The 25,517-nt window shown below is 46.3% G+C and overlaps 1 protein-coding gene across 1 annotated transcript; it reads left to right on the top strand.

Moving 5' to 3' along the window:
* Positions 1-39: 39 nt before the first annotated feature.
* On the top strand, positions 40-20,414 carry HACD3 (3-hydroxyacyl-CoA dehydratase 3). The gene is made up of 11 exons (XM_083371378.1): positions 40-158; positions 2,731-2,773; positions 4,960-5,033; positions 8,968-9,132; positions 11,007-11,058; positions 11,147-11,257; positions 13,134-13,261; positions 14,878-14,990; positions 16,864-16,970; positions 18,673-18,804; positions 20,182-20,414. Exons 1-11 carry the CDS (start codon positions 78-80, stop codon positions 20,256-20,258), a joined length of 1,083 nt encoding a protein of 360 aa, XP_083227504.1. The 5' UTR covers positions 40-77; the 3' UTR covers positions 20,259-20,414.
* Positions 20,415-25,517: the final 5,103 nt, after the last annotated feature.

Below are 25,517 nucleotides of genomic sequence, written 5' to 3'. Positions count from 1 at the left end.
CCTCTGGCGCCTCCTCCCCGGCCGCTTCCTCCTCCTCCTCCTCCTCCTGGCCGGCCGGCGCTGCTGGGAGCGGCGCGATGGCCAGCCTGACCCCGCAGGTGCGCTGGGCGCAGCGCCATCCCGAGCTCTACCTGCGCGTGGAACTCAGCGACGTGCAGGTAAGCGGAGGGGGCGGTGGGGGGGGGGCTGCCGCCCGCCCCCGGGAGGGAGATTGGGGAGGGGGTGTGTGCAAAGAATGCTTTTTAGCTGGCCGGCCTTGCTGCTTCCCTCTGGGGCTCATCTGCAGAAACGTGTGAACGGGCTGGCTGCTTTAAACCAAGATTAGGGGTAGAGCCGAGCCCTCCCCATCCTCTTGCCAGCAGCTTTGCAAGGCTGGTGTGAATGCAGGTGACCCAAGGAGGAGGAGGAGGGGGCCCTCACTTACCTGCATGCACGTGGTTTCCCCCTCCCCCTTTTTGGCATTTCTCTTTCCTCCTCCCCTCCCCCTTCCGTAGCCAATCCCTAGCCCAGGGGGTCTTCCAACCTCGGCCCTTTTACGACTCCTGGACTTCAACTCCCAGAATTCCTCAGCCAGCTTGGCTGGCTGAGGAATTCTGGGAGTTAAAGTCCAGGAGTCGTAAAAGAGCCGAGGTTGAAGACCCCTGCGGCCTAGCCAAACCCACCGCAGCAGGAGCCTTCCTGCCAACCCCCCGAAGCAAGACCCCGAAGCCCAGCCGCCTTCCCACCCCCCACCCCTTCTCTCTGCAGGGCGGCTCAGAGCCAAGCCCACCCCCCCTCCCCAATCTCCCTCCCGGGGGCGGGCGGCAGCCCCCTCCACACACACACGCCTGGCCTCCTGCGTGGGAAGCAAGCGCGCCTGGGGAGGGGGCTGGCGGGGAAGGGAAGCGCCTGCGATCCAAGCAGGGGGGGGGGAGGCAGCCGCGTCGGGTCTCCTGCCTGCGGCAGCCCCCCCACCCCAAGGGGGGCTGGGAGGGGGCTTGGCCTGCAGGCCATGCCCGCCGAGCGGGTGGGCGCGGGGCTGGGCGAGGCCAGGCTTCCTTGGAGGGGGGGGGGAGGATAGAGAGAGAAGGGGTGGGGGGGGAAGGCGGCTGGGCTTCGGGGGTCTTGCTTCGAGGGGGGGTTGGCAGGAAGGCTCCTGCTGCGGTGGGTTTGGCTAGGCCGCAGGGGTTCCTGGACTTCAACTCCCAGAATTCCTCAGCCAGCCAAGCTGGCTGAGGAATTCTGGGAGTTGAAGTCCAGGAGTCGTAAAAGGGCCGAGGTTGGAAGACCCCCTGGGCTAGGGATTGGCTACGGAAGGGGGAGGGGAGGAGGAAAGAGAAATGCCAAAAAGGGGGAGGGGAAAGCACGTGCATGCAGGTAAGTGAGAGGGCCCCCCCCCTCCTCCTCCTTGGGTCACCTGCATTCACACGAGCCTTGCAAAGCTGCTGGCAAGAGGATGGGGAGGGCTCGGCTCTACCCCTAATCTTGGTTTAAAGCAGCCAGCCCGTTCACACGGTTCTGCAGATGAGCCCCAGAGGGAAGCAGCAAGGCCAGCCAGCTAAAAAGCATTCTTTGCAACTTCTTTCTCTCTCTCTCTCTCTCTCTCTCCTCTCTCTCTCTCTCTCTCTCTCTCTCTCTCTCACACACACACACACACACACACACACACTTCTCTCTCTCTCTCTCTCTCACACACACACACACACACACACACACACACACACACACACACACACACGCAATATGTTGGAATCTGAAAGGCTTGGAAAATTGCCCAAGGTTTTCCTGTAAGATCTGGCCTTGTAAGCTATGAATGGATTTGTTGTTTTCTTGTTCTAAACAGCTTCAAAGAGGTTGCAAAGGAAAACGCCAAGCCGGGAAGAATAAAATGTGCCGTTATTTATATAAATTACTATCACACTATAAATTAGTGTTCTGCAGAGTGGCGCCCTTGGCATATTTCTGCCTTTTGCAAGCGCCTGGGCAAAAATAAAATAAATAAATAACAATGGCTCGGTTTTCAAAGAGGAGAGAGAGCAACCGAGGCATCTGCAAGAAGCGAGTCGAAAAAGTTAAGATGGCTGGCACAGCCATGCCGCCGAATCCTGCTTTTCTTTTTTCCCCCCGTATGACCCTGGTTAAAAAGGAGCGGGACTTGGGTCAAGCGGTCGCGGCTGCCATTTTGGTCTTTTCTGACCTTCTGCAGGCCTACCTGGGAAGCCTCTTCCCTTTTACCTTTGTCACTACAGGCAGTCCTCAACTTGCAGTGGTTCATTTAATGACTATCCAAAATGACCATTTTTCGCACGGCCTTTGCGGCATCCCCGCAGTCATGTGATCAAAATTTGAAAGCCAGATTCACTCAACAACTGGATTGCTAACTTAACAACTGCAGTGATTTGCTTAACAACGGTGACCAGAAAGGGCGTAAAATGGGGCAAAATTCACTTAAATGTTTCGCTTAGCAACAGACGTTTTGACTCAATTGTGGTCGTAAGTCGAGGACTACCTGTGTTCCACGCAGAACTGTACAGGTGCAGTATGCATAGATCTCTACTGTATTGACTGAAAAAATGAAAAGAGGTAGTCCTCAACTTACGACGGTAATGGACCCTGCCCATCACATTTGGACATGGTGACCATCATAAAGCGGGTCACCCACGGGGGAGGGGGTCTGCCATAAATTTGCACATAAGCTGAGGACTACTTGTAATTGAAATGCAATTAACCATCTTTCTTTTTTTCCCCCAGGACCCTGATATTACCATTACAGACAATGTGCTCCATTTTAAAGGTAAACCAGTTTCCACTATTTTCAGCATGGAAAGTATATTTCAGGGAAAAAAAGGCATTTCAGTCTATAAAGGTTATTCTGAACAATTGGGAGTAAGAATTTCCAAGGAGTTTTTCACCTACTAGCCAGATCCATTCCAAATAAAATAAATATCTCCAGAATCAAGGTTTCATTTTTCTGGAATTTCAAGTTTGCATTTTTAGTGAGGGAGTACCTTTATTGACCTCTGGTTTAACTCTTGCACTTTACCCAAAGATTATCTTGTTCTTCGTTGTGCTATCCCACTGAATCCTGATGCATAAAACGTATCCCCTGCTGCATGTATAGTAATTTATAAAAGATATGCGTGTGTTTCTAAAATAACCTGGCATAGTATTGATCAGTTCACTAAGTGGAATCTGTCAAATGGAAATGGAATACTACAAGGAATAGTAAAAAAAAAATCAAATATATTTAGCCTGGGAAGTGAAGATGGAAAGAGACTCAATTACTGGATTGCAATTTGCAAATGTTTGAAGAAGCATCATGCAGTAGAAAGTCTTGTTCAGTTATTACTGTTCTGGAGAGTGGTACTCTCTGCAAATGGTGCAGTAGGGCGACCACATTAAAAAAAAAAGAACAAGGTTGAAAATGGGACAAATCTAAAAAGAAGGTTTGTAAGGATGAAACTGTTTTAAATACTTATGATAATTTTGCTGTACAAAAGAAAATTCTAGAGCAAAACCAAGAAATATTTTATAAAAAGCTTTTGTGGTATCTAAAGCAGCATATGCAAATTTATTTTTAAAAGACAATTTGGTTTCCATGTTTTTTGCGTGAATGTGAATGACTCTGCATTAAGGGTGCCATTTATAGGTAAAATTTAAATGACCAAAATCGAAACAAAAGTTGTTTTGCTTTTGAAAAATAAATAAATCTAAAGGGCAACTTTCTGAAATAAAATATTGCTCTCTATAATAAGAGACATATGGTTATCATAGTTAAACTGTGAAACTAAACACACTGACCGCTTCTAAATTGGATTTTCTATTTGGCGCTTTACATATAACGTAAACACTGCAAAACCCTTTATGCCATCTGAATATTTTAAAATGACAAAGGACTAAAGGTGTGTTATAATCATAACAGTTAGCCTTTTCTTGTTTGGGACTGGAAAATGAAGACAGCAAAAGTCGTTTTTTGGTGTGTTTTTTTAATGTGCCAGTCACTCTTAATAAACCAACTCAGGTAGTCCTTGACTTACGACCACAATTAAACCCCAAACGTCCATTGGTAAGGGAGGCAGTCGTTAAATGAGTTTGCCATGCTTATTAAGTGAATCGCTACAATTGTTAAGTGAAACATTCAGTCATTAAGCGAATCTGGCTTCCCCCATTGACTTCGCTTGTCAGAAGCCTGCTGGGAAGGTCACAGAAGCTGATCAGATGACCCCGGGATGCTGCAACTGTCATAAATACATACCAGTTGCCTGAATTTTAATCACGGGACCCTGGGGTTGCTGCAACAATTGTAAATGTGGAAATCGGTTCCACTTTTTTCGCTGGTGTTGTAACTTCGGCCGGTCACTAAATGAATGGCTGTAAGTCGAGGAATACCTGTGATTGGAATAATAGAGCAAACAATCTATTCCCAGGGCCCTCGTTGCGGTGTCTTTCAAACAGATGCTGTCTTATCACCTCATTTAAATAAGATTGCAAAATTTTCATACCTGGCTTGTTTTGTCCAGTGTTAAGATATCTGTAACCCTCTTTGCCGTTGGCTTTTAGAACAGGAGCTCACATTCATTTTGACTGTTATGTAAATGTTTATTTGCTGTGGAAGAGTGCCTTTGAACTCTTCTGCAAAGCCTGCCCCCCAACAGCCTGTCATGATGTCGGATCAGGCCTTTTGAAGTATTGGGGGAAAAATGAACAATTTGACTTCTGTCTCTGTCTCTGTCTCTCTCTGTCTGTCTCTCATGTCTATATTTCGTGAAAGGGGTCAAGCCTGAATGATTAGTGATTAATTCTCTAAACAATCTCAAGATAATGCATGTTTCTCCGAGTTTCTCCTTTTCTGGGTGCTGCTCTTCCACCCCGTTTTCAAAAGAAATGTGACATTTTTATATTTAATTTGGAAATCCCGCCCCTATCAGCTTGCTTTTCCAGAATTTTTAAAATAGGATGCATTTTTTTTTGGTTTTCCAGCTCATGGCCACGGGGCCAAGGGGGATAATATTTACACATTCCAGATTGAGTTCTTGGAAGCAGTAAACCCTCAGGTAAGGTTGTTTTCTTGCTGTCTAATGAACAAATAATGTCTTTACCCAGGTTTATATTTTGGGACTGTTAGAGCACAGTTAAATAAATGCAATCACTTTTCAATGGTACAGGTACACAATTGAACCCAAAATTTCTGTTGCTATGTGAGACGTTTGTTAAGTGAATTTTGCCCCATTTTACAACCTTCCTTGCCACAGTCGGTAAGTGAATCACTGCTCTTGTTATGTTAGTCACATGATTGTTAAGTGGATCTGGCTTCCCCATTTACTTTGCTCGTCAAAAGGTGGCAAAAATGGATCACATGACCCCGGGATGCTACAACTGTCATAAATATGAGTCATTAGCCATGCTTCTGACTTTTGATCATATGACCACAAGGATGCTGCGACAGTCTTTTTTCTGTGCTGTTGTAACTTCAAATGAACTGTTGTAAGTTGAGGATTACATTTATACCACGCATTTTTTATGGCCCTATAAATGCGTTTCTCCAGGTCAACTCACAAGGCCAATTTCACACATTAAGGGTAGTTTCTTGGTGATCACCAAAAGCATCAAAGCAGAAACGGACTGGCTTTGCAGAAAATCCCATGGATCCCATGGATGAAAATCCTAAAGGGAAAAACAACCCAAGAAGCGTGGGAAACTCTGAAAAATGCGATCATAAAAGCCCAGATCAGCACAATACCAATGAAAAAGAAAAACAAGAAATTCAAGAAAAAAACCAGCATGGCTGCACAAAGATCTCTCTGACAAACTGAAAGACAAAAAGGAAAAATACAAAAAATGGGAAGAGGGGCACATAACTTAAGGCCAGCAGACAGCCAGAACATGCAGAGATGAAGTCAGGAAAGCAAAGGCTCAGAACGAACAAAGACTTGCAACAGAAATCAAGGATAATAATAAAAGTTTCTTCCACTATATTAACAACAAGAAAAAAGTCAAGGTAACTCTAGGTCCACTAAAGAGAAAAGATGGCAAGGAAGTAACAGGCAACAGGGAGAAAGCAGAGCTGATTAACTCATTCTTTGCATCACTCTTCACACAAAAAGAAACTACAGCCCAACATACCAAAAAACCCACTGCGAAAGACAAACTAGAAACAAAAATTAAAATAAGCAGGAAAATGGTAAGAGAACACCTATCTGACCTTGACGAGTATAAATCACCAGGACTCGACAGATTACATCCCAGAGTTCTGAAAGAGCTGGCAGATGTTATCTCAGAACCATTGCACAACATCTTTCAAAAATCCTGGAGCACCGGGGAAGTACCTGAAGATTGGAAAAGGGCTGATGTGGTTCCCATCTTCAAGAAAGAGAAAAAAACCAGACCCAGGAAACTACAGACCAATCAGTCTAACATCAATAACTGAGAAGATCCTGGAAAAGATAATCAAAAAACAGATCTGCGAACAACTGGAAGCAAACAAAATTATAACTAGTAGCCAGCACGGGTTTGTTAAAAACAAATCATGCCAAACCAATCTTATTTCATTCTTCGATAAAGTGACTAAACTAATAGACCAGCGAAATGCTGTGAAAGTAGTAGACTTCAGTAAAGCATTTGATAAAGTAGACCACAACCTACTCCTTAGTAAGCTAGAAAAAGGTGGAATAGACAACATCACCATCGGATCTGTAGCTGGCTGGCAAACTGTACTCAAGGAGTAGTCCTGAATGGTACTACATCCACATGGAGAGAGGTAAGCAGTGGGTTAGGGCTAGGGCTAGGGTTAGGGCTCCGTCTTAGGCCCAGTACTCTTCCATAACTTCATAAATGACTTAGATGAGGGAATTGAAGGGGAACTCATCAAATTTGCAGATGACACCAAACTGGCAGGAGTAGCCAACATCTCAGAAGAGAAACTCAGGATCCAAAAAGATCTTGACAAACTTGAACAATGGGCCCTGTCCAGCAAAATGAGTTTCATTGTGGAGAAAAGCAAAGTTTTATGTTTAGGTAGGAAAAATCAAAGGTACAAGTACAGATTGGGCAAGACCTGTCTTAAAAACAGTAACTGTGAGAGGGGCCTTGGAGTCCTAGTGGACGATCACTTGACTATGAGCCAGCCGTGTGTAGCAGCAGCCAAAAAAGCTAATACAATCCTGGGTTATATAAACAGGCACAGAATCAAGATCACGTGAAGTATTTGTACTGCTTTACAAAGCCCTAGTGAGACCACACCTGGAATACTGCAGCCATTTTTGGTCACCATATCACAAAAAAGATGTTGAGTGTCTGGAAAAACAAACGAGAGAAGAGCACCTAAGATGATCCAAGGCCTGGAGACTAAAACATACGAAGAACAGCTATGGGACTTGGGTTTAGCTAGTCTAAAGAAAAGAAGAAAGAGAGTTGACATGATAGCAGTATTCCAGTATCTGAGGGGCTGCCACCATTCACTAAAGCTCCAGAAGGCAGGACAAGAAACAATGATTGGAAATTGAAGAAAGAGAGAAGCAACCTGGAATTAAGGAGAAACTTCCTGACAATGAGGAAAGTCAATCAGTGGAAGAGAAGTTGCCTCCAGAAATTGTGGGTGCTCCATCACTGGAGATTTTTAAGAAGAGGCTAGACCAGGGGTAGGCAACCTTGGCTCTTTTATGACTCATGGACTTCAACTCCCAGAATTCCTGCTGGCTCAGGAATTCTGGGAGTTGAAGTCCATGAGTCATAAAAGAGCCGAGGTTGCCTACCCCTGGACTAGACAGTCACTTGTCTTGAGATGGTATAGGTCCTCCTGCTTGAATGGGAGCTGGACTAGAAGACCTTCAAGGTCCCTTCCAGTTCTAGTCTATTCAAAATGCTAACCTAGCCTTTCCCCCCCTGACCTACACAAATACACCTTGTGTTAATCCTAAGCAGGCTTTGCCTCTTGAGTGAATGAAGTCAGTTGTTTTTTAACTAGCAAGTTAAGCATTAGCAGGACAACATATTAGCACAGGGTGAACCCAGAATGAATTTTGACCTACTTTATCTGATACAGCATGCAAGATATCAGCTCAATGTTTCTCAACCTCGGCAATGTTAAGATGGGTGGACTTCAACTCCCAGAATTCCTTAGCCAGCATGCATTCTGGGAGTTGCTGAGGTTAAGAAACACTGAGCTAAGTTATTTAATACAAGCAAATCGTTTTAAAGAGTAGCATCAACTAAATACAATAATTCATAGCACTGTTCCTGATGGGCTGGTAGGAGGGTAACATTTTGTATCTGCCTTTTGTATCTGAAAAAACGTATTTCTGCATATTTGGAGGTCCCAGGGAAAAAACCCTGTGTCTTCTGAAAATAGCAGGGGTCTCCAACCTGGGCAACTTTCAGACTTCTGGACTTCAACTCCCAGAATTCCTCACCCTGCATGGTTAGCTGGGAAATTCTGGGAGTTGAAGTCCACACATCTTAAAGTTGCCAAAGTTGGAAAGTCCTGTGTAATAGCAGGTTGCAGCAAGAGTTCCTTATCAAACATCTGCCAAGCCCAGCAGTTTTTTTTCCAAGGATCCTGTGCCTGCAGAACTGGATCTAGGTTTTATTTCAGAAGCTTTGGTTCTTTGGGTTCAAGCCTGGCGGACAGCTAACCACCCGAATTGCATTGGCTCCCCTGCATTGCGCAATCATATCTGCACCCAGACTAGAAATTCTGGTCGTTCCAGCCTTACGAAGTTCTCCCGCTGTGTAAATCTCAGGCCCTGCCCGCTCCAGGCAAGGCTGTGCGGTCAGCAATAAGGGCTGTACAGGACAGGTGACTCTGTGCAGAGGTGGAAAGATTTGACGCCACCCCTTACGTAAGGTGAAGTTGCCAGATTTTGCTGCAATGAGTAAATTGATTTTTTTCTTATTAGAAAAAAGACACTTATCTACATTTAGTATAGAAGCCCCTTTTCCTTTAAACGAGCGTCTGCTTTCTCGCCTTGCCTGGGGCTGCCGCTCTTTCAGCCGGTGTGCAGAGTGACCCAGAGGCAGCTGAGCATCACGGTGAAAAAGAAGGAGAGCCACTGGTGGGAGCGACTGACCAAGCAGGAGAAGCGGCCGCTGTTTCTCACTCCGGATTTTGACCGATGGCTGGACGAATCGGATGCCGAGTTGGAACTGAAGGCCAAGGTGAGGGCGGGTGGCTGACCTTGGGAAGAGAGGACTTCTCCGGAGGGCAGCAAGCAGAGTCACCCACCTGTCGGACCTGCCCAGGCTCTTCCCATCAAGAGGCTGCCCACGTGCTGTAATCAGCATTCTGCAGGTAGTCCTCGACTTACGACCTTAATGGAGCCTGTTCATTACCGTCGTACGTCATGATGCTAACGAAAGGGGAGTTCTGGGAGCTGACGTCCACGGGTCTTAAAGTTGCCCGGGTTGGGAAACCCCATCCTAAAGTGTGGTATCTACCTTGGTATAAAACTCTTTGGACTATGCCTCTTAAGTCTTGCAATGGAAAACAGGTGTAACTGTCATAGAATATTGTGAATTTGTCCCCAGGTAACTCTAGTTGGCATCTGCAGAACCCCAGCGTTCAATTAAAAAGCAGAATGGGAAAAAAGAAACCTCAACTCTTTCGAAATTAACCTGTCTTGCGCAATATCAGTGTTCTTACATGAGCTCTGGTAGAATTTCATAATTCTGAAATCTCCTGACAGGTTAGTGCTCAGCTGAGATCATGCCAGGTCACCAAAGTCTTGCAACATCGTGCCTGCTTTTATTTATTTTTTATTAGGTGTTTTTTTTTGGCCAACATCCAGGAGAGCTTGGGGCTTGAAAAAAATTGCCAACTCTTGTTCTCACTTTGTACTTCAATCCTGGGCATTTGGAGAAGAGGCGGGCCTCTGAACATGGGCCTCTCGGAAGCCCAAAAGCAGATGCCGGCTTGCAGTTTAAACTCAGCAAAAGTGATTTTTTTTCTCTCGCAGAGGTGCAAAAATACAGGTAGTCCTCCTTGACTTACAACCGCAATTAAGCCCAAAATTTCTGCTACTAAGTGAGAAGTCTGTTCAGTGAGTTTTGCCTCATTTTACGACCTTCCTTGTCACAGTTGTTAAGTCAATCACTGCTGTTGTTAAATTAGCGACACAGTTGTTAAGTGAATCTGGCTTCCCCACTGACTTGTCGGAAGGTCACAAAAGGTGATCACGTGACCCCGGGATGCTTGTCACTGTCATAAATAGGTACCTGAATTCTAATTACGTGACCATGGAGATGCTGCAACGGCTGTAAGTTTGAAAACGATCATAAGTTACCTTTTTAACGCTGTTGTAACCTTGAATGGTCACTAAACAAAGATTGTAAGTTGAGGACTACCTGCACATCTTCAAGGAGGATCCTTTCATGTGCTTAAATCAGCGGTCTCCAACCTTTTACACCTTTTCTGGATCGGCGGGGAGAGAGGATGGTTACGTGCTAGGAGCGTGCGTGCGTGCGTGCACAGCTCCTTTTGTCAGCGGCAGGCATACGCACCCTCCGCTCACACAAATGGAGCTGCGCGCGTGTGCGCACTCATCCATTGCTTCCATGGCCCGGTTCTGAACAGGCCGTGGCCCTTAGTGGACTGCGGCCCAGGGGTTGGGGACCCCGGCCTTAAACCATCTTAGCAATGGTCTTAGTATTAAAAATAGCGAAGCTACCTTGCTAGGTCACTCGTTTCCTGGGGTCCTGTTGGCATCACCAGGTCTTCAGGAAGCTCAACAGGGATGAGGGAAAAGGGAGGAGAAATCTCCAGAGCAGAAAAAGCCCAACGTAGGGCCACTGTCGGGCCACCAACCTAGAGGATGACACATGCCCTCTGCTGGATTTGGTAAGGCAGGCAGATTAAATCAGCCGTCATCGTGCATTTCTCCGGCTGTAGGCTTTCTGAGTTGTGTGGCCTCATCCGTTTGGCACGCAAAGAGCAGCTACTTATTTGCAAATAACGTTATCAACCGCAGGACCAGATCCCTTCTGGATGGGAGACGGACCAGCTTCCATGCTGCCTTTCTCTTTCTAACTTCTAGGAAGAAGAACGGATAAACAAAACCACGGTGAAGAACAGAATGCCCAAAGATCGTAAGTGGCTCTGCTTTTTGCAAGTGGGCCATCCAAAGCCTCCTGCCCTTTGTACCTTCCTCTAACTTGGTTCTGTAAATCTTTGCAGCTTTCCGACACTTGAAGAGAGGCTATTTGTTCATGTACAATCTTGTACAGTTCCTGGGCTTTTCGTGGATCTTCGTGAACATGACCGTCCGGCTGTTCGTGCTGGGGAAAGGCAAGTGGGCACATTTTGGGTTCCTCTTGTCGACTTGCCCAAGAAGCTGGAGTGGGTTTAAGGGAGAGGCGCCTTGCAAGGCCTGTGGTTTGATCAGCCCCAGGCCTCCGTAGTTGGTCCCTCTGGGAAAGCCGTAACTCGGTGGAAGAGCTAAGAACTAATTCGTAGCAGTTCCCCTTATTCATAATACCTTGGGTGGCGGGTCTGAGAGAAGAGCCTTGGTGGAGCAGTATACTAATGCCTCCTTAAGTAACACCAGCTGCCTGCAATTAGTGCAGGTTCGAGTCCCACCAGGCTCAAGGTTGACTCAGCCTTCCGTCCTTCCGAGGTAGGTAAAATGAGGACCCAGATTGTTGGGGGCAATTAAGCTGACTTTGTAATAATGCCACTTGGGGGGGGGCGAAAGCCCTAATAAGCAGGCATATACATAGAATGAAGGCTATTGCTAAGCACATTGATTTGTGCTTCTTAGATTGTAAGCTGCCCTGAGTCTTCAGAGAAGGGCGGGGTATAAATGGGATTAAAAAGATCTGGGAGAGGGATCTAGATGTCTTAATACAGGGGTCCCCAACCCCCCGGTCTGTGGATGGGCACTGTGCTGCGGCATGCCCGAAGCTGCACTGTGCAAACAAGCGAAGCCCCATCCGCAGGATACAGGCAGCACCCCAAACCGCGCCCCCTCTGATCCGTGGAAAAACCTTTCTCCACCGAACCAATGCCTGGTGGCCAAAAGGTTGGGGGCCACTGTCCTAGTAGACCACTACATAAGTTTGAGCCAGCAGTGTGCGCTGCAGCTACCAAAAGGTCCATGCAAGATGACGAGAAATGATTGGACCGCTTTACGCTGCATTAGTGAGGCCTCACTTGGAATACTCCATTCAGTTCTGGTCATGATGATAGAAAGAGATCCTGAGATCCTGGAAAGAGTGCGGAGAACAGCAACAAAGATCATTCGGGGTCTGAAGGCTAAAGCATAGGATGAAGAGCTGAGGGAGTGAGGTATGTCTAGCCCAGGGGTCTTCAAACCTGGCCCTTTTATGACTTGTGGACTTCAACTCCCAGAATTCCTCAGCCAGGCACACGTGCTTGGCTGAGGAATTCTGGGAGTTGAAGTCCACAAGTCATAAAAGGGCCAGGTTTGAAGACCCCTGGGTTAGCCTGTCAAAGAGAAGGATTAGAGGGGTCACGATAACCTCCTTCCAATACCTGAGGGGCTGTCACAGAGAAGAAGGGATCGACTTATTCTCCAAAGCGCCTGAGGGCAGGACAAGAAATGATGGGCGGAAGAACATTAAAGAGAGATTCAGCCTAGAACTAAAGAGACATTTTCTAACAGTGCAAACCATCAGTGGAACAGCTTGCCTCCTACGCTTGTGGTTGCTTCATCGCTGGAAATTTTCAAAAATAGACTGGACAACCAGTCTATTTTTGACTAGGATGGGGTAAGTCTCGTGCCTTGAGTAGCCGGTTGGACTAGGAAGACCTTCAAGGTCTCTTCCTGCTGTATGATTCTATGTTGTGTATAATGTAGGCCTGTGTAGGGCTGTGCAAAACATTTGAAACGGGTGCTTCACAACCCGTGGAAATAGTTGCAGCAGCTTTATCTTTTGCAAGACCCCTAAAATTGCTCTAAAATCTATCTATTAATTAATTTTAATTTATTGTACAGAGGCCTTTAATTTTAATTTTTATCTTCTGTATTTATTATATGTTACTGTTGTTAGCCGCCCTGAGTCCTTTGGGAGATAGGGCGGCATATAAGTCCCAATAATAAATAAATAAATAATAAATAAATAAATTTCTGGTTCCCTCTGTCTTTAGTAGGTCTTCCTTCCTTCACACTGCAGTTACAGGTAGTCATCTCATGTTCTTGCAGACTCTTTCTCCGATACTTTCCACATGAGTGGGGACGTGATGTACTTCTGCCAGATGTTTGCCTTGATGGAGATTGTCAATGCCTTAATAGGCCTCATCAAAACTCCCTTAGCTCCTGTTTGTCTCCAGGTAATACATTTCCAAGCCACTTTGGAAAGTGTAAAAACTCATTTTTATGGGGCTGGCGAAAGTTTTACTTTGTCAATGCGAGATATTGACCGAGAGCTGTTTAATACTTTCTGTCTTGGAGTAAAAATGGCAAATGATTATGTACCACATCAGTCTGCTTGCTAGTAATTCTCTTGAGAGAGTCTTGGGCATCTAATGATATGGAAATTTTTGTTATAATCCGAGAGTTCTCCCAAAGTTTCCTGCCGTTGATGCTTCATTAGAGGAAATTTGGTGTAATGGTTTAAAGCAGGGGCACGCTGGCTGAGGAATTCTGGGAGTTGAAGTCCACAAGTCATAAAAGGAAGGGCCAAGTTTGAAGACCCCTGGTTTAAAGTATCAGAGTAGATACTGGGAGCTGTGAGTTTTAGTTCTGCCTTAGGCATGAAAACCAGCTGGGTGTCTTTGGACCAATTGCTAGGAGACTGAGTTCTAGTCCTACCTTAAGCAGGAAAGCCAGTTGGGGAACTTTGGGCCAGTCACCAGGAGAGAGTGAGTGTTGGCCCAACTTAGGCAGGAAAGCCAGTTGGGCCAATCACCAGGAGATGGAGAATTCTAGAGCAGCATTCGTATGGAGTTCAGCTCCCAGATTTACCCAGTTAGTTCGCACATGCTAGCTGAGGAATTCTGGAGTTGAAGCCCACATATCTCAAAGTTGCCAACATTGAGAAACAACTGGTGTGGAGGAGCCTTTTTCAGCTTGGTGCCTCCAGGTGGATTGACCTCTGAAGGCGTTTCCCTTGTTCTATTGTCCACCAAATTCTTAATTGTGCTTGTTTTTTCTAGAGAATTTCCTCCCCTCTCCTAGGTAGGCAGTCTTGGCTCTTTTATGACTCGTGGATTTCAACTCCCAGAATCCCTGAGCCAGGCGTGCTGGCTCAGGAATTCTGGGAGTTGAAGTCCCACGAGTCATAAAAGAGCCAAGGTTGCCTAAGGCAGATAATTTACTTGGATATAGTTTGCCCAAATATTTTAGCAACAGTCTTAGAAGACGCAGATGGAAGCTCATTGAAGAGGAATCTAGTCTATAACCAAGGAGAAACGTCCTAACAGTGAGAGCAATTAAGCAGGGGGAACTGCTTGACTTCAAAACGTTGTGGGTGCTCCATCACCGGAGGCTTTTAAGAAAAGATTGGACAGCCGTTTGTCTAGAATGGGACTATAGGGTCTCCTGCTTGAGCAGCGGGGTTGGACTAGAAGATCTCTAAGGTCCATTCCCACTCTGTTCCTGAAGCCACATTTGCCATCCTGCTAGTTTTGTCTACATTTATATCCTACACTGTCTAGTTTTCTGGGCCGAGACTGAATGTCTTAGCAATGCGGGTCTTCTCCCCGACTATTCCCACAACAGCTCCTCTTCTGCATGGTGGGAAAAGCAATATACCTGCTTCCCCAATCCCTACAGTAGGTGGGAATTCTTAGACATTGGAATTCCAACTTCTGAGGACCCCAGCTTGAGAAAAACGTGGCTGAATCCTCCCGAGGTTTGTTCATTGTTTGAGTGTCTGAACTTGGAAGAGATAAATCTTTCCCCCATTACTGACCTCTCTGCAACTCTCTTTTGGGCCCCTTTCTAGATCTTTGGGAGGAGCTTCGTGTTGTTCGTCGTTCTTGGAAGTACGGAAGAAATGCAAAACAAAGCAGTGGTCTTCTTCGTCTTCTACTTCTGGAGCATGGTTGAGATCATCAGGTATTTGGGGTGCAAAGGCAGTTGCAGAATTCTTGCCTGTTGTCATTGAATTGAATTCTTGCCTCTACATTATCATCTTGGGGGTCCACCCAACATCCCCCCCCGGCCCAACTTTTCTGTGCAGCTTTTTAACTTAACTGTAATATTTTCATTTGTACCTATCATTTGCAACTGCTTCAGCTCTTGGTTACAAACGGAGGTGGGTAGCGTGGCTTTCTTGGTGCTCTCCGAGCTTGGCTGTTTTCTTGCAGACGTTTTATCACCTAACTAGGTCAGATCATCATCAGTACTAGGGAGGGAGGGAGCAAGAAGAGGAGGAGGCGAGGGACTGGGATCCGTGGTGCTCTCTGAGCTTGGTTGTTTCTTTGCAGACATTTAATTATCAAACTAGGTAACATCATCAGTGCTGGGAAGGAGGGAGGAGGAGGAGGAGGACGACTGTGGGGTCCTTGGTGCTCTCTGAGCTTGGTTGTTTTCTTGCAGACATTTCATTAAGAAATTAGGTAACATCAGTGCTAGAAGGGAGTGGCATTTACTAGCTAGTTGGGTAATTAAAAGTCTTCAAGAAAACAAGCTCAGAAAGCAGCAAGGTTCCCCCAACCCTGAGCTACAAATACTCCCTTCTAGAGGTCCCCAACTCATTTGGTCCCCAACATCTCTTAAGAAAACCTGCTTTTAAACCTCTTGAGATCAGCACAATAAAACTCTTATTATGCTTTTAGAACATTGCCCATTTTCTTTCTATTGAACAGGCAGCATTGCTTCTACTTCTCAGCTAGTGTCATCTTTTTTTCTTTTTTTATTAGTCTATACCAGGGCTAGGCAACCTTGGCTCTTTTATGACTCGTGGACTTCAACTCCCAGAATTCCTGAGCCAGCATGGCTCAGCTTGAAAACCTCTCCCTTTCCCCTCAGCGTGGCTGGCTCAGGAATTCTGGGAGTTGAAGTCCACGAGTCATAAAAGAGCCGAGGTTGCCTTCCCCTGGTCTAGACCATAAAATACAAAAATGCTAGAGAAAATAATTGGAAAATAGGGGAAGGGAAAAGTTTAGAGAAAGGGGGGGAAAAAGAGTTGATGTCCAGCTCCCTTTGATGGAGTAAAATAAGATAATAACATCAAACCACAAATTTTTAGTTTTACATAATAGTAAAAAGGTAAAGGTTCCCCCGCACATGCGTGCTAGTCGTTTCCAACTCTAGGGGCCGGTGCTCATCTCCGTTTCAAAGCCGAAGAGCCAGCGCTTGTCCGAGGACGTCTCCGTGGTCATGTGGCCAGCATGACTAGACGCCAAAGACGCACGGAACGCTGTTACCTTCCCACCGTAGCGGTCCCTATTTTTCTACTTGCATTTTTACGTGCTTTCGAACTGCTAGGTTGGCAGAAGCTGGGACGAGTAACAGGCGCTCACTCTGTTACGCGGCAGTCGGGATTCGACCCGCCAAACTGCCGACCTTCTGATCGACAAGCTCAGAAGGTCGGCAGTTTGGCGGGTCGAATCCCGAGTGCCGCGTAACAGAGTAGCCACATCTATAACAACAAACCCAAAATCTTTTTTTTTTCCACCTCAAGCACAAAGTCCAGAAGCGGTTTCCAAGTAAAAACAAAAGCATTTTTTTTCTTTAGTCAAGGCAGTCCATTTAGCCATCTTTGGCTAGTCTTATCTGGATTAGGTCAGGTGAACTTTTTAATCTTGATTTTTAAGGCCTGTGTAAAATAGACATGAAGTTGAGTAAGGAACATCTGCGCTTTCGGTGTGCTGGGCAACGAGATGTAGGATTGTGATTGTTGCTAATCCACTGACATTTCCTTCTTTTGCAGCCTTGCACCAGGTAAGCGGTAAGAGATGACCGATGTTTGTGGCTTTTCTTGTAGGTATCCATACTATTTGCTTTCCAGCATCGATATAGAATGGAAAATTCTTACTTGGCTTCGATACAGCATATGGATGCCTCTCTATCCATTGGGAATGTTGGCAGAAGGTACGTGGGAAAAATGTGGGTGAACATACTGCACTGGTGGGACCCCACTTGGAATACAGGCAGTCTTCAACTTACAACAGTTCATTTAATGACCATTTAAAGTTACAACAGCACTGACAAAACGGACTTACGACCGCTTTTCACACACACAATCATTGCAGCAACCCCATGGTCACGCAATCAAAATTTGGGCGCTTGGCAACGGATTCATATTTACGATGGTTGCCGGGGACACGCGATCCCCTTTTGCGACCTTCTGACAAGCAAAGTCAACGGGGAAGCCAGATTCACTTGAGTGTTACTAACGTAATATCTGCAGTGATTCATTCAGCAACCGTGGCAAGAAAGGTTGTAAAATGGGGCAAAACTCACTTAACAAGTGTTTCACTTAACAGAAATTTGGGGCTCGGTTGTGGTTATAAGTCGAGGACTTCCTGTATTCCTGCGTCCAGTTTTGGTCACCACAATACAAAAAAGAGGCTGAGAGCTTAGAAAGAGTGCAGAGAAGAGCAACAAAGATGATTAGGGGGATGGAAGCTAAATTGTATGAGGATTGATTGAGGGAGTGGGGTGTGTCTAGCCCAGGGGTAGGCAACCTTGGCTCTTTTATGACTGGTGGACTTCAACTCCCAGAATTCCTGAGCCAGCATGGGGGAACTATGGCCCCTTCATGACTGATGGACTTCAACTCCCAGAATTCCTGAGCCAGCATGGGGGAACTATGGCCCCTTCATGACTCGTGGACTTCAACTCCCAGAATTCCTGAGCCAACATGGCTCAGCTTGGAAACCTCTCCCTTTCCCCTCAGCATAGCTGGCTCAGGAATTCTGGGAGTTGAAGTCCACGAGTCATAAAAGAGCCAAGGTTGCCTACCCCTAGTCTAACAGAGAAATATTAGGAAGGTGACCTTATAACCGTACCAGAGTTTATGCATTCATCTCAGACTAACATTAAGAAGAATTTTATTGAATTCAGGGGGAGCGGGGGGGTTCTTGCTTCTGCGGTCTTCTTGCCTGTTGACTGGGTTTGATGTAGGCTGGGGCAAGTTATACTCTTCCTCTCTCTCTTGAAATGCAAATACAGTTATCCTTGACTTACAACCACTCATTAAGCGACCGTTCAGTTATAACGGCACTGAAAAAAAGGGACTTACAGTTGGTCCTCGCACTTACGACTGTTGCAGCATCCCCAAGGATCAGAATGCTGGCATTTGGCATCTAGTCTGCATTTATGACGGTTGCAAGCGTCCCAGGATTATCTGATCACTGTTTGCGACCTTCCCAGCTGGCTTCCCACAAGCCGAGTCAAATGGGGAAATTGGGATTCGCTGAATAACTGTGGCGATCCACTTCACCTGACCAAAAAGGTCATGAAATCAGGCACGACTCATTCACTCAACAGCCACCTTGCTTAGCCGTGGAAAGTCTTGTCCCAATTTATTTATTTATTTATTTGATTTGTATACCACCCTTCTCCCTAAGGACTCAGGGCGGTGAACAGTGACATAAATAACAGAATGCACAAATACAGATATTGAAAACAAATTAAACCCTAATTTTGCCCAAATGCAGAAGATAGTTACCTTAAAGCAATCATTACAATAATTGCGGTCGTAAGTTAAGGACTGTCTGTCGTTCAGTTTCTACCCTTGTTCTTTGTTCTTCCCCCCAAAGGCCTGTTAACCATTCCTTTCTGCTTTTAGCTGTAGCTGTGATCCAGGCCATCCCTGTCTTCAACAGCAGTGGGAAATTCAGCTTTACCCTCAATTATCCCCTAAGCATCACCGTCCCGTTTTCGGTTTTTCTGCAGCTCCAGCTCATCTTCTTATTTCTAGGTGAGTTTTCAGTTGGTTGGGGCGTCGCGTGTACCCCTCATAGGAAGCTTTCGCACCACACGCCTAAGACACATCAGCAGTCCTCCACTTACCACAGTTCGTTTAGTGACCGTTTGAAGTTACAACGGCATTGAAAAAGGGACTCCTAAGCGTTTTCCCTACTTCTGACCCTTGGTCGGTCACACGATCAAAATTCAGATCCTTGGAAACTGGCATGCATTTACAACAGTTGCAGTGTGGCTTTTGAGAACACGACAGATTCACTTAATGACCGTGTTACTCACTTAACAATTGCAGTGATTCGCTTAACTGCTGTGGCAAGAAAGGTCATAAAACTGGGCAAAATTCACTGCATAAGTGTCTCGCTTAGCAACAGAAACTTTGGCCTCAGTCGTGGTCGTAAGTCGAGGACTCCATGCAGCACAGAGAGAAAGGGTTGACTTCCGAATGTGCCGTCAGACACCATCTTCAGTTTTTGAGCCTCTTAACTCCCATCCGCCAATCTCTTGTCAGTAGGAATTAAAACAAACCCAGCCACAACTTCCTTCCATAGAAGAGTGGGCTTCTTCAAGATTGCAGGGTGTTTTTGGCACCGGGAAGCGTAGACGACTTCCATTAGAACAAGTCTTCTCAATGCTATCATGGGTGGAGTCTGATCAACAGAGATCTCAAGATCTCCGATAAGGATCATCTCCATCATGAAGTCTTTGGATGCAAAGCTTGGGCTGTACCATATTGCTGCGGGCTTAACTGAAATCTGGTGGGTTCACACGAGGTGAGCCCTTGGGCAGATGTTCTGGCCACTGTTGCTTCTCTCATGTGCTGGAGCAGAAGCCATGCTGGTCAGGGCTCACCTATCAGATTTCCTTCTTCAACTTTTGTTTTCTTTTGCTGGTGAGATCTACACAATTCCCACACTCCTTTTCCTGACCTCTGTTGGTCCAGAAGACACTCAAGAGGGCTGAGCAACCACCAGCCACGCACGAGAGTCACTTCACAGGCCGTGATGCAGCATGAAAGGAGACTGGCTTGTTCCACTAGTTGTTAAGGATGTGAACAAGATGAGTCTCTCTCCTGTAGCAGCTTTGGGAAAGGGTGTTGAACTCATTGGCCAGCCTTTCTCAACCTGGAGAACTTTTAAGATGGGTGGACTTCCAGTTCCCAGAATTACCCAGAAGCCCACCCATCTTAAAGTTCTCAAGTTTGAGAAACCTTGCCGGGATGGTTCATCATGCTGGCTGGGGAATTCTGGGAGCTGAAGTCCACCCATCTTAAACGTTCTTAAGGTTGAGAAAACCTTCCACGGTTTCTTTCTTGCTTGCTTTTCTGACCTTGAGAAGGAAAACTTACCCTTCCTCCCATTTTTTTTCCTTTCAGCACCGTTTATCCTTTTCCGTCATATGTACAAGCAGCGGCAGCGACGCCTTGGGCCCAAAAAGAGGAAAATGCACTAATTGGAGTCTCTTTTTTATAATCTTCCTCGAAGAAGGCTGGAGGGGGTAGGGTTAGGGCTCTTCCAAACCTTTTTCCTAGCTCCGTTAATCCAAAACCCAATTTTGTAGTCATGATGACACACGTCTTCCCTGCGTGATATTAGAAAATCGAGCCATCCAACTAACACTTTCCTTCGGACCTCACTCCCTTCTCGGGTAAACTAAGCGGGGGATCCATGCTAAAAACTTCTTTCCTGTGAAATAGACCTGGAGCCTCTAGTGCAGGGGTCGGCAACCTCGGCTCTTTTATGACTCGTGGACTTCAACTCCCAGAATTCCTGAGCCAGCATAGCTGGCTCAGGAATTCTGGGAGTTGAAGTCCACGAGTCATAAAAGAGCCGAGGTTGCCGACCCCTGCTCTAGTGAAAACAAAGCTGCTTTCCAGGGGGTGGGGGACATAAAAACTCCAACACCTGAGAGATGTAGAAAAGGGTCTTCCAAACTCCAACTTGAGGAGGATCTAAAGAACCTCGAAACAAGAGTTAAAACTCGTTAAAGGTGACCTGGGAGAAACTTTCCTGTGCCTTTAAAGAAGTGAGTGGTTTGTTGGGATCAATTTTACTTTTTCCTTACCCTGAGAGTGAAAATGACTAAATCTGGAGAGGCAAATTCATTGTCTGCTTCTTCCTAGTGGTCTCCTCATTTTAGATTCTTTTAATAATCCGTAAACTTCCTGACACACAAGTAATGAAACCTCAATCCAATTTAAAATAAGAGCAGGCCTCTGCGGGAGAACCCCCACGGAGTAGAGAGTAATAAAGTCAAATAAAGAACGGAGCTGGTTCAAATCCTCCTAGGCTTGAAAAAAGCTTCTGGGACAGTTTCTGGCTTTAAGAATATTGTTTGTGTCAACTTTCCAACCAGAGGACTGCAGTACTAGATTTTAGGAAAGCGCCAGTCAGACATGAAGGGAAGAAAAGGTGAAGAAGTTAAAACGTCTGTTTGAGCGAGAGTCACTCTCGGCAATCTGAAGGCAAGCATCGCCTTCTCAAGCCAACTGGAGTTTTTTTTTTGTTTTGTTTCTCTATTTGAGGAAATGAGTTTTGGACCCCAAATCCTGGGCTGCTGTTTTGAGGCTTCCTTCTTAGGAGTGAGAGCATTTGGTGGTGGCATTTAACATTTTTCACCCCTCTTTTAATCTTCAGCTGGGTTCCTCTCCACCACCACCTCTCCCTGGTACCCCACAAAGAGGGCTATTAACGTATTTGGAGTTGGGGAGGTTAGCATAATGGGTGACAGTGCAGGCACTTTGTTATGAATCCGTATTGGCAAGTTTTGGACAAGGCAAACCAAAAGCATATTTCTAATAAATCCTTCTAAAAACAAGGATCCTTGTGTTTCTGAATCTCTGGCTTTGCAGTAGGTAGCAACGCAGCTCAATGTTCAATTATTACATTGCCCACACGGGAAAGGTTTTATTCCTTCGCCTGGCTGCAGATGTACTTTTAACATCTGTGCAAATGCTGCATTTGGAGATGTGGCAAATCTTGAGACAAAAAAAAAAGCCATTCCCAGCAGTCATCTAGCAGCTTTCCGGGCTTAGCTTAACCAGCAAACCCCAGAACAGCTGCCCAGTCTGGTAAACCAGCAGCTTCTGACTAGGACACAGGTTAGCAACCCGCGGCTCTGGAGCCGCATGCGGCTCTTTCAGCCATCTCCTGCGACTCCCAGTCCTCTGCCATGTGCAGTCCAAAAAAAAAGTGGGACTAAAAAGTTCAACCAATCAATTCAAATATGCAGGGTAGGTGCATATCTCGCCTTGCCTCCACTCTTCAGTCAAACCCTGTTCTGCACATGCACGCATCTACGCGCATGCGCACACATTTTTTGCGGCTCCCAGTTTTTCCTTTTGTGAGGGAACTGGTTCCGAGTGGCTCACTGTTTCAGGTTGCTGACCCCTGGACTAGGAGAACCATCTCTGTCACCATGATGTGAAAAGATGTTGAGACTCTAGAAAGAGTACAGAGAAGAGCAACAAAGACGATTAGGGGACTGGAGGCTAAAACATATGAAGAACAGTTGCTGGGATTGGGTGTGTCTAGTTTAATGAAGAGAAGGGTGAGGGGTGACATGATAGCAGTGTTCCAATATCTCAGGAGCTGCCACAAAGAAGAGGGCAGAAGAAGCTATTCTCCAAAGAGCCTGAAGGCAGAACAAGAAGCAACGGATGGAAACTAATCAAGGAGAGAAGCAACCTAGAACTAAGGAGAAACATCCTGACAGAACAATTAACCAGTGGAACAACCTGCCTCCAGAAGCTGTGAATGCTCCAACACTGGAAGTCTTTTAAGAAAAGACTGTACAACCATTTGTCCGAAATGGCATAGGGTTTCCTGCCTGAGCAGGCGGTTGGGCTAGATAACCTTCAAGGTCCCTTCCAGCTTTATTATTATTATCTCAGCTGGGTGCATGAAAAGCCACCGAGAGAGGACAGTAAGGCTGTTGAGACAGGGTGTCCAGCCCAGTAATTGTTACAGGCTGAACTAGCCATAGTCCTCAACAATCATTCAGTGATTGCTCAAAGTTACTGAAACGGGACGACTGGTCCTTGTGACGATTGCAGCATCCATGGCCATGTGATCAAAACTTGGAGAGTTTAGCAACAGGCATGTATTTACAGCCGTTGCACCATCCCAGGCTCATATGATTGCCATATCAGACCTTCCCAAAAAAGTAAATCCAATGAAAAGAAGCCGGATTAGGCTTAACAACCTCATGATTCAACTGAACAACCTCAGCAACTTGCTTAGCAACCAGGACAAAAAAAAAAGACCATAAAATTGGTAGCGATTTCCTTAAGTGCCTTGCTTAGTAACAGAAATTCTGATCTCGGGTGCGATCATAAATCAAGAATTACCCATGCATGGACCACCCAAGGACAAGAGTGACCAGTTTCCTCCTTACTGGGACTTTGCAGATGCAAGTGGCCAGGTTGTGACTCTACAAGGGTCAAACCCTCTATCAACATTTGACCTTTGCCCTTTTAGATGGCTACAGCCAGGGCCTCTTTTGTCATAGAACGATCAGAACGGAGTTCTGGCACCTTTTTTGGATGGAATCTTGATGTGTGAGTTCCGGTAGCTTTTTCTTTTACAAAAAAAGCACTGGCTACAGCCCATGCATTAGCTTTAAGCCAGGGGTTTTCAAACATGGCCCTTTGATGACTTGTGGACTTCACCTCCCAGAATTCCTCAGCCAGGCACACGTGCCTGGCTGAGGAATTCTGAGAATTGAAGTCCACAAGTCATCAAAGGGCCAAGTTTGAAGACCCCTACTTTACGCTAACTAGTTGTCCATATAACTTAAAGCAGGGGTTCCCAACCAGGGGTGCTCACCCACCACCCCCGGGGCTGCGTGACGATATTCCAGGGGGTGCAAAAACTTGGGTTTTCAAAATTATAGTGTGTATGCATAATTCGTTGCCGTTATTTCAAAGTTTTGCGAGGGGCGCAAGAATATATCAGAAGCGTTCTAGGGGTGCGAGGTATAGAAAAGTTGGGAGCCACTGCCTTAAAGGATCCGCACAGCACTGGATACAGGATACATGCACTATAACACACACACACACAAGAGTATAGCGTAATCGGTTGAATGAAAAGGCAATAAAAATCTTGAGGAACAAGTGCCACTGAGGGCAACATAGATAAATGCAATCTGAGTCCAGGGCAGAAATGCAGTTTGTGAAATATTTATGGAGATTCTCAGTCATCCAGTTCACAGTGGTCCACAAAGGTGCTTTTCCCAAAAGGCAACTGGACGTTTTTGGTTTTTTTTCCCTTTGAAAACATTTCGCTTCTCATTCAAGGAGCTTCTTCAGTTCTATAGCCGACTGGATAAATCCCCACGGTGGCCTCAACAACTCTGAGAGAGCTAATGACCCGGTGACTGCAAAGAATAGGAATCCTTCCATTTCTCCCCCACCAGTCATCTAGAACATTCGTGGTTTTGGAGTTGGGTATCATCAGTACGCCGATGATACCCAGCTTTTCATTTCGACCCCAAACCACCCCAGTGATGCCCTCAACGTGATGTCCCGTTGCCTGGAGGCGGTTCGGGTCTGGATGGGGAGGAACAGACTTCAACTCAACCCCGACAAGACTGAGTGGCTGTGCATACCGGAATCCCGGGATATTCAGAATATTCCACCTCTTTCCATGGGGGGTGAGTTTTTACCCCCCCGTAGATAGGGCTCGCAACTTGGGAGTCCTCCTAGATTCGCGGCTTACTTTGGAAGATCATATAGTGGCTGTGACTAGGGGGGCTTTCGCCCAGGTTCGCCTGGTGCGCCAGTTGCGGCCCTATCTAGACCGGGATGCCCTGTGCACAGTCACTCACGCGCTCGTGACCTCTCGTCTGGACTACTGCAATGCTCTCTACATGGGGCTTCCCTTGAAGACCACTCGGAGGCTCCAGCTGGTACAGAATGCAGCCGCGAGAGTTGTCTTGGGAGTTTCCCGGTACTCCCATGTTACACCTTTGCTCCGCAAGCTGCATTGGCTACCAGTTGTCTGAGGTTCAAGGTTCTGGTAATGGTTTTCAAGGCCCTACATGGCATGGGTCCGGAGTACCTCGGGGATCACCTGCTGCCGGCGTCAACTTCCCTCCGCCCTGTGCGTTCCCACAGAGAGGGCCTCCTCAGGGTGCCTCCGGTCAGAGAATGTCGGCTGGTGGCCCCCAGGGGGAGGGCCTTCTCTGTGGGCGCCCCGGAGCTATGGAATCGGTTACCGGTTGAGCTCCGGATGGCACCTGACCTTCGCTCCTTCCGACGCGGTCTGAAGACCTACCTATTTGAGCAAGCTGGCCTGGCCTGATGGGGGATGTGCTGGGGTTTTTATTGGGGATTTTTATTACTCTACTGTTTTTAGCTCGGGCTCTTATTTAATTCTTTTTTAATTTTTGTATTCTGTATTTTTTACCTGCCCTGTTCACCGCCCTGAGTCCTTCGGGAGAAGGGCGGTATACAAATATAATAAATGAAATGAAATGAAATGAAATGAAATGAGGAAGCTCGTTGGGTGAGAAGTGAAACATTTTCAAAGACAAAAAATGAAGAAAGTCCAGTTGCCTTTTGGAAAACACCTTTGGGAGATAATTTGAGAAAGGTTCAGACATTCCCCCCCCCCCCCGCCGGCAGTTCTCATAAAGACAAAGGGAGGGAGGGGGAAAGCATTGAAATTTGCAACCCCCGGGGTTTTTTTTATGACGCAAAGAAAAGTGAAA

This window comes from Vipera ursinii, assembly GCF_947247035.1.
Source record: "Vipera ursinii genome assembly, chromosome: 11".
Lineage (NCBI taxonomy): Eukaryota > Metazoa > Chordata > Lepidosauria > Squamata > Viperidae > Vipera > Vipera ursinii.
This window is presented reverse-complemented; position numbering and strand designations above follow the sequence as displayed.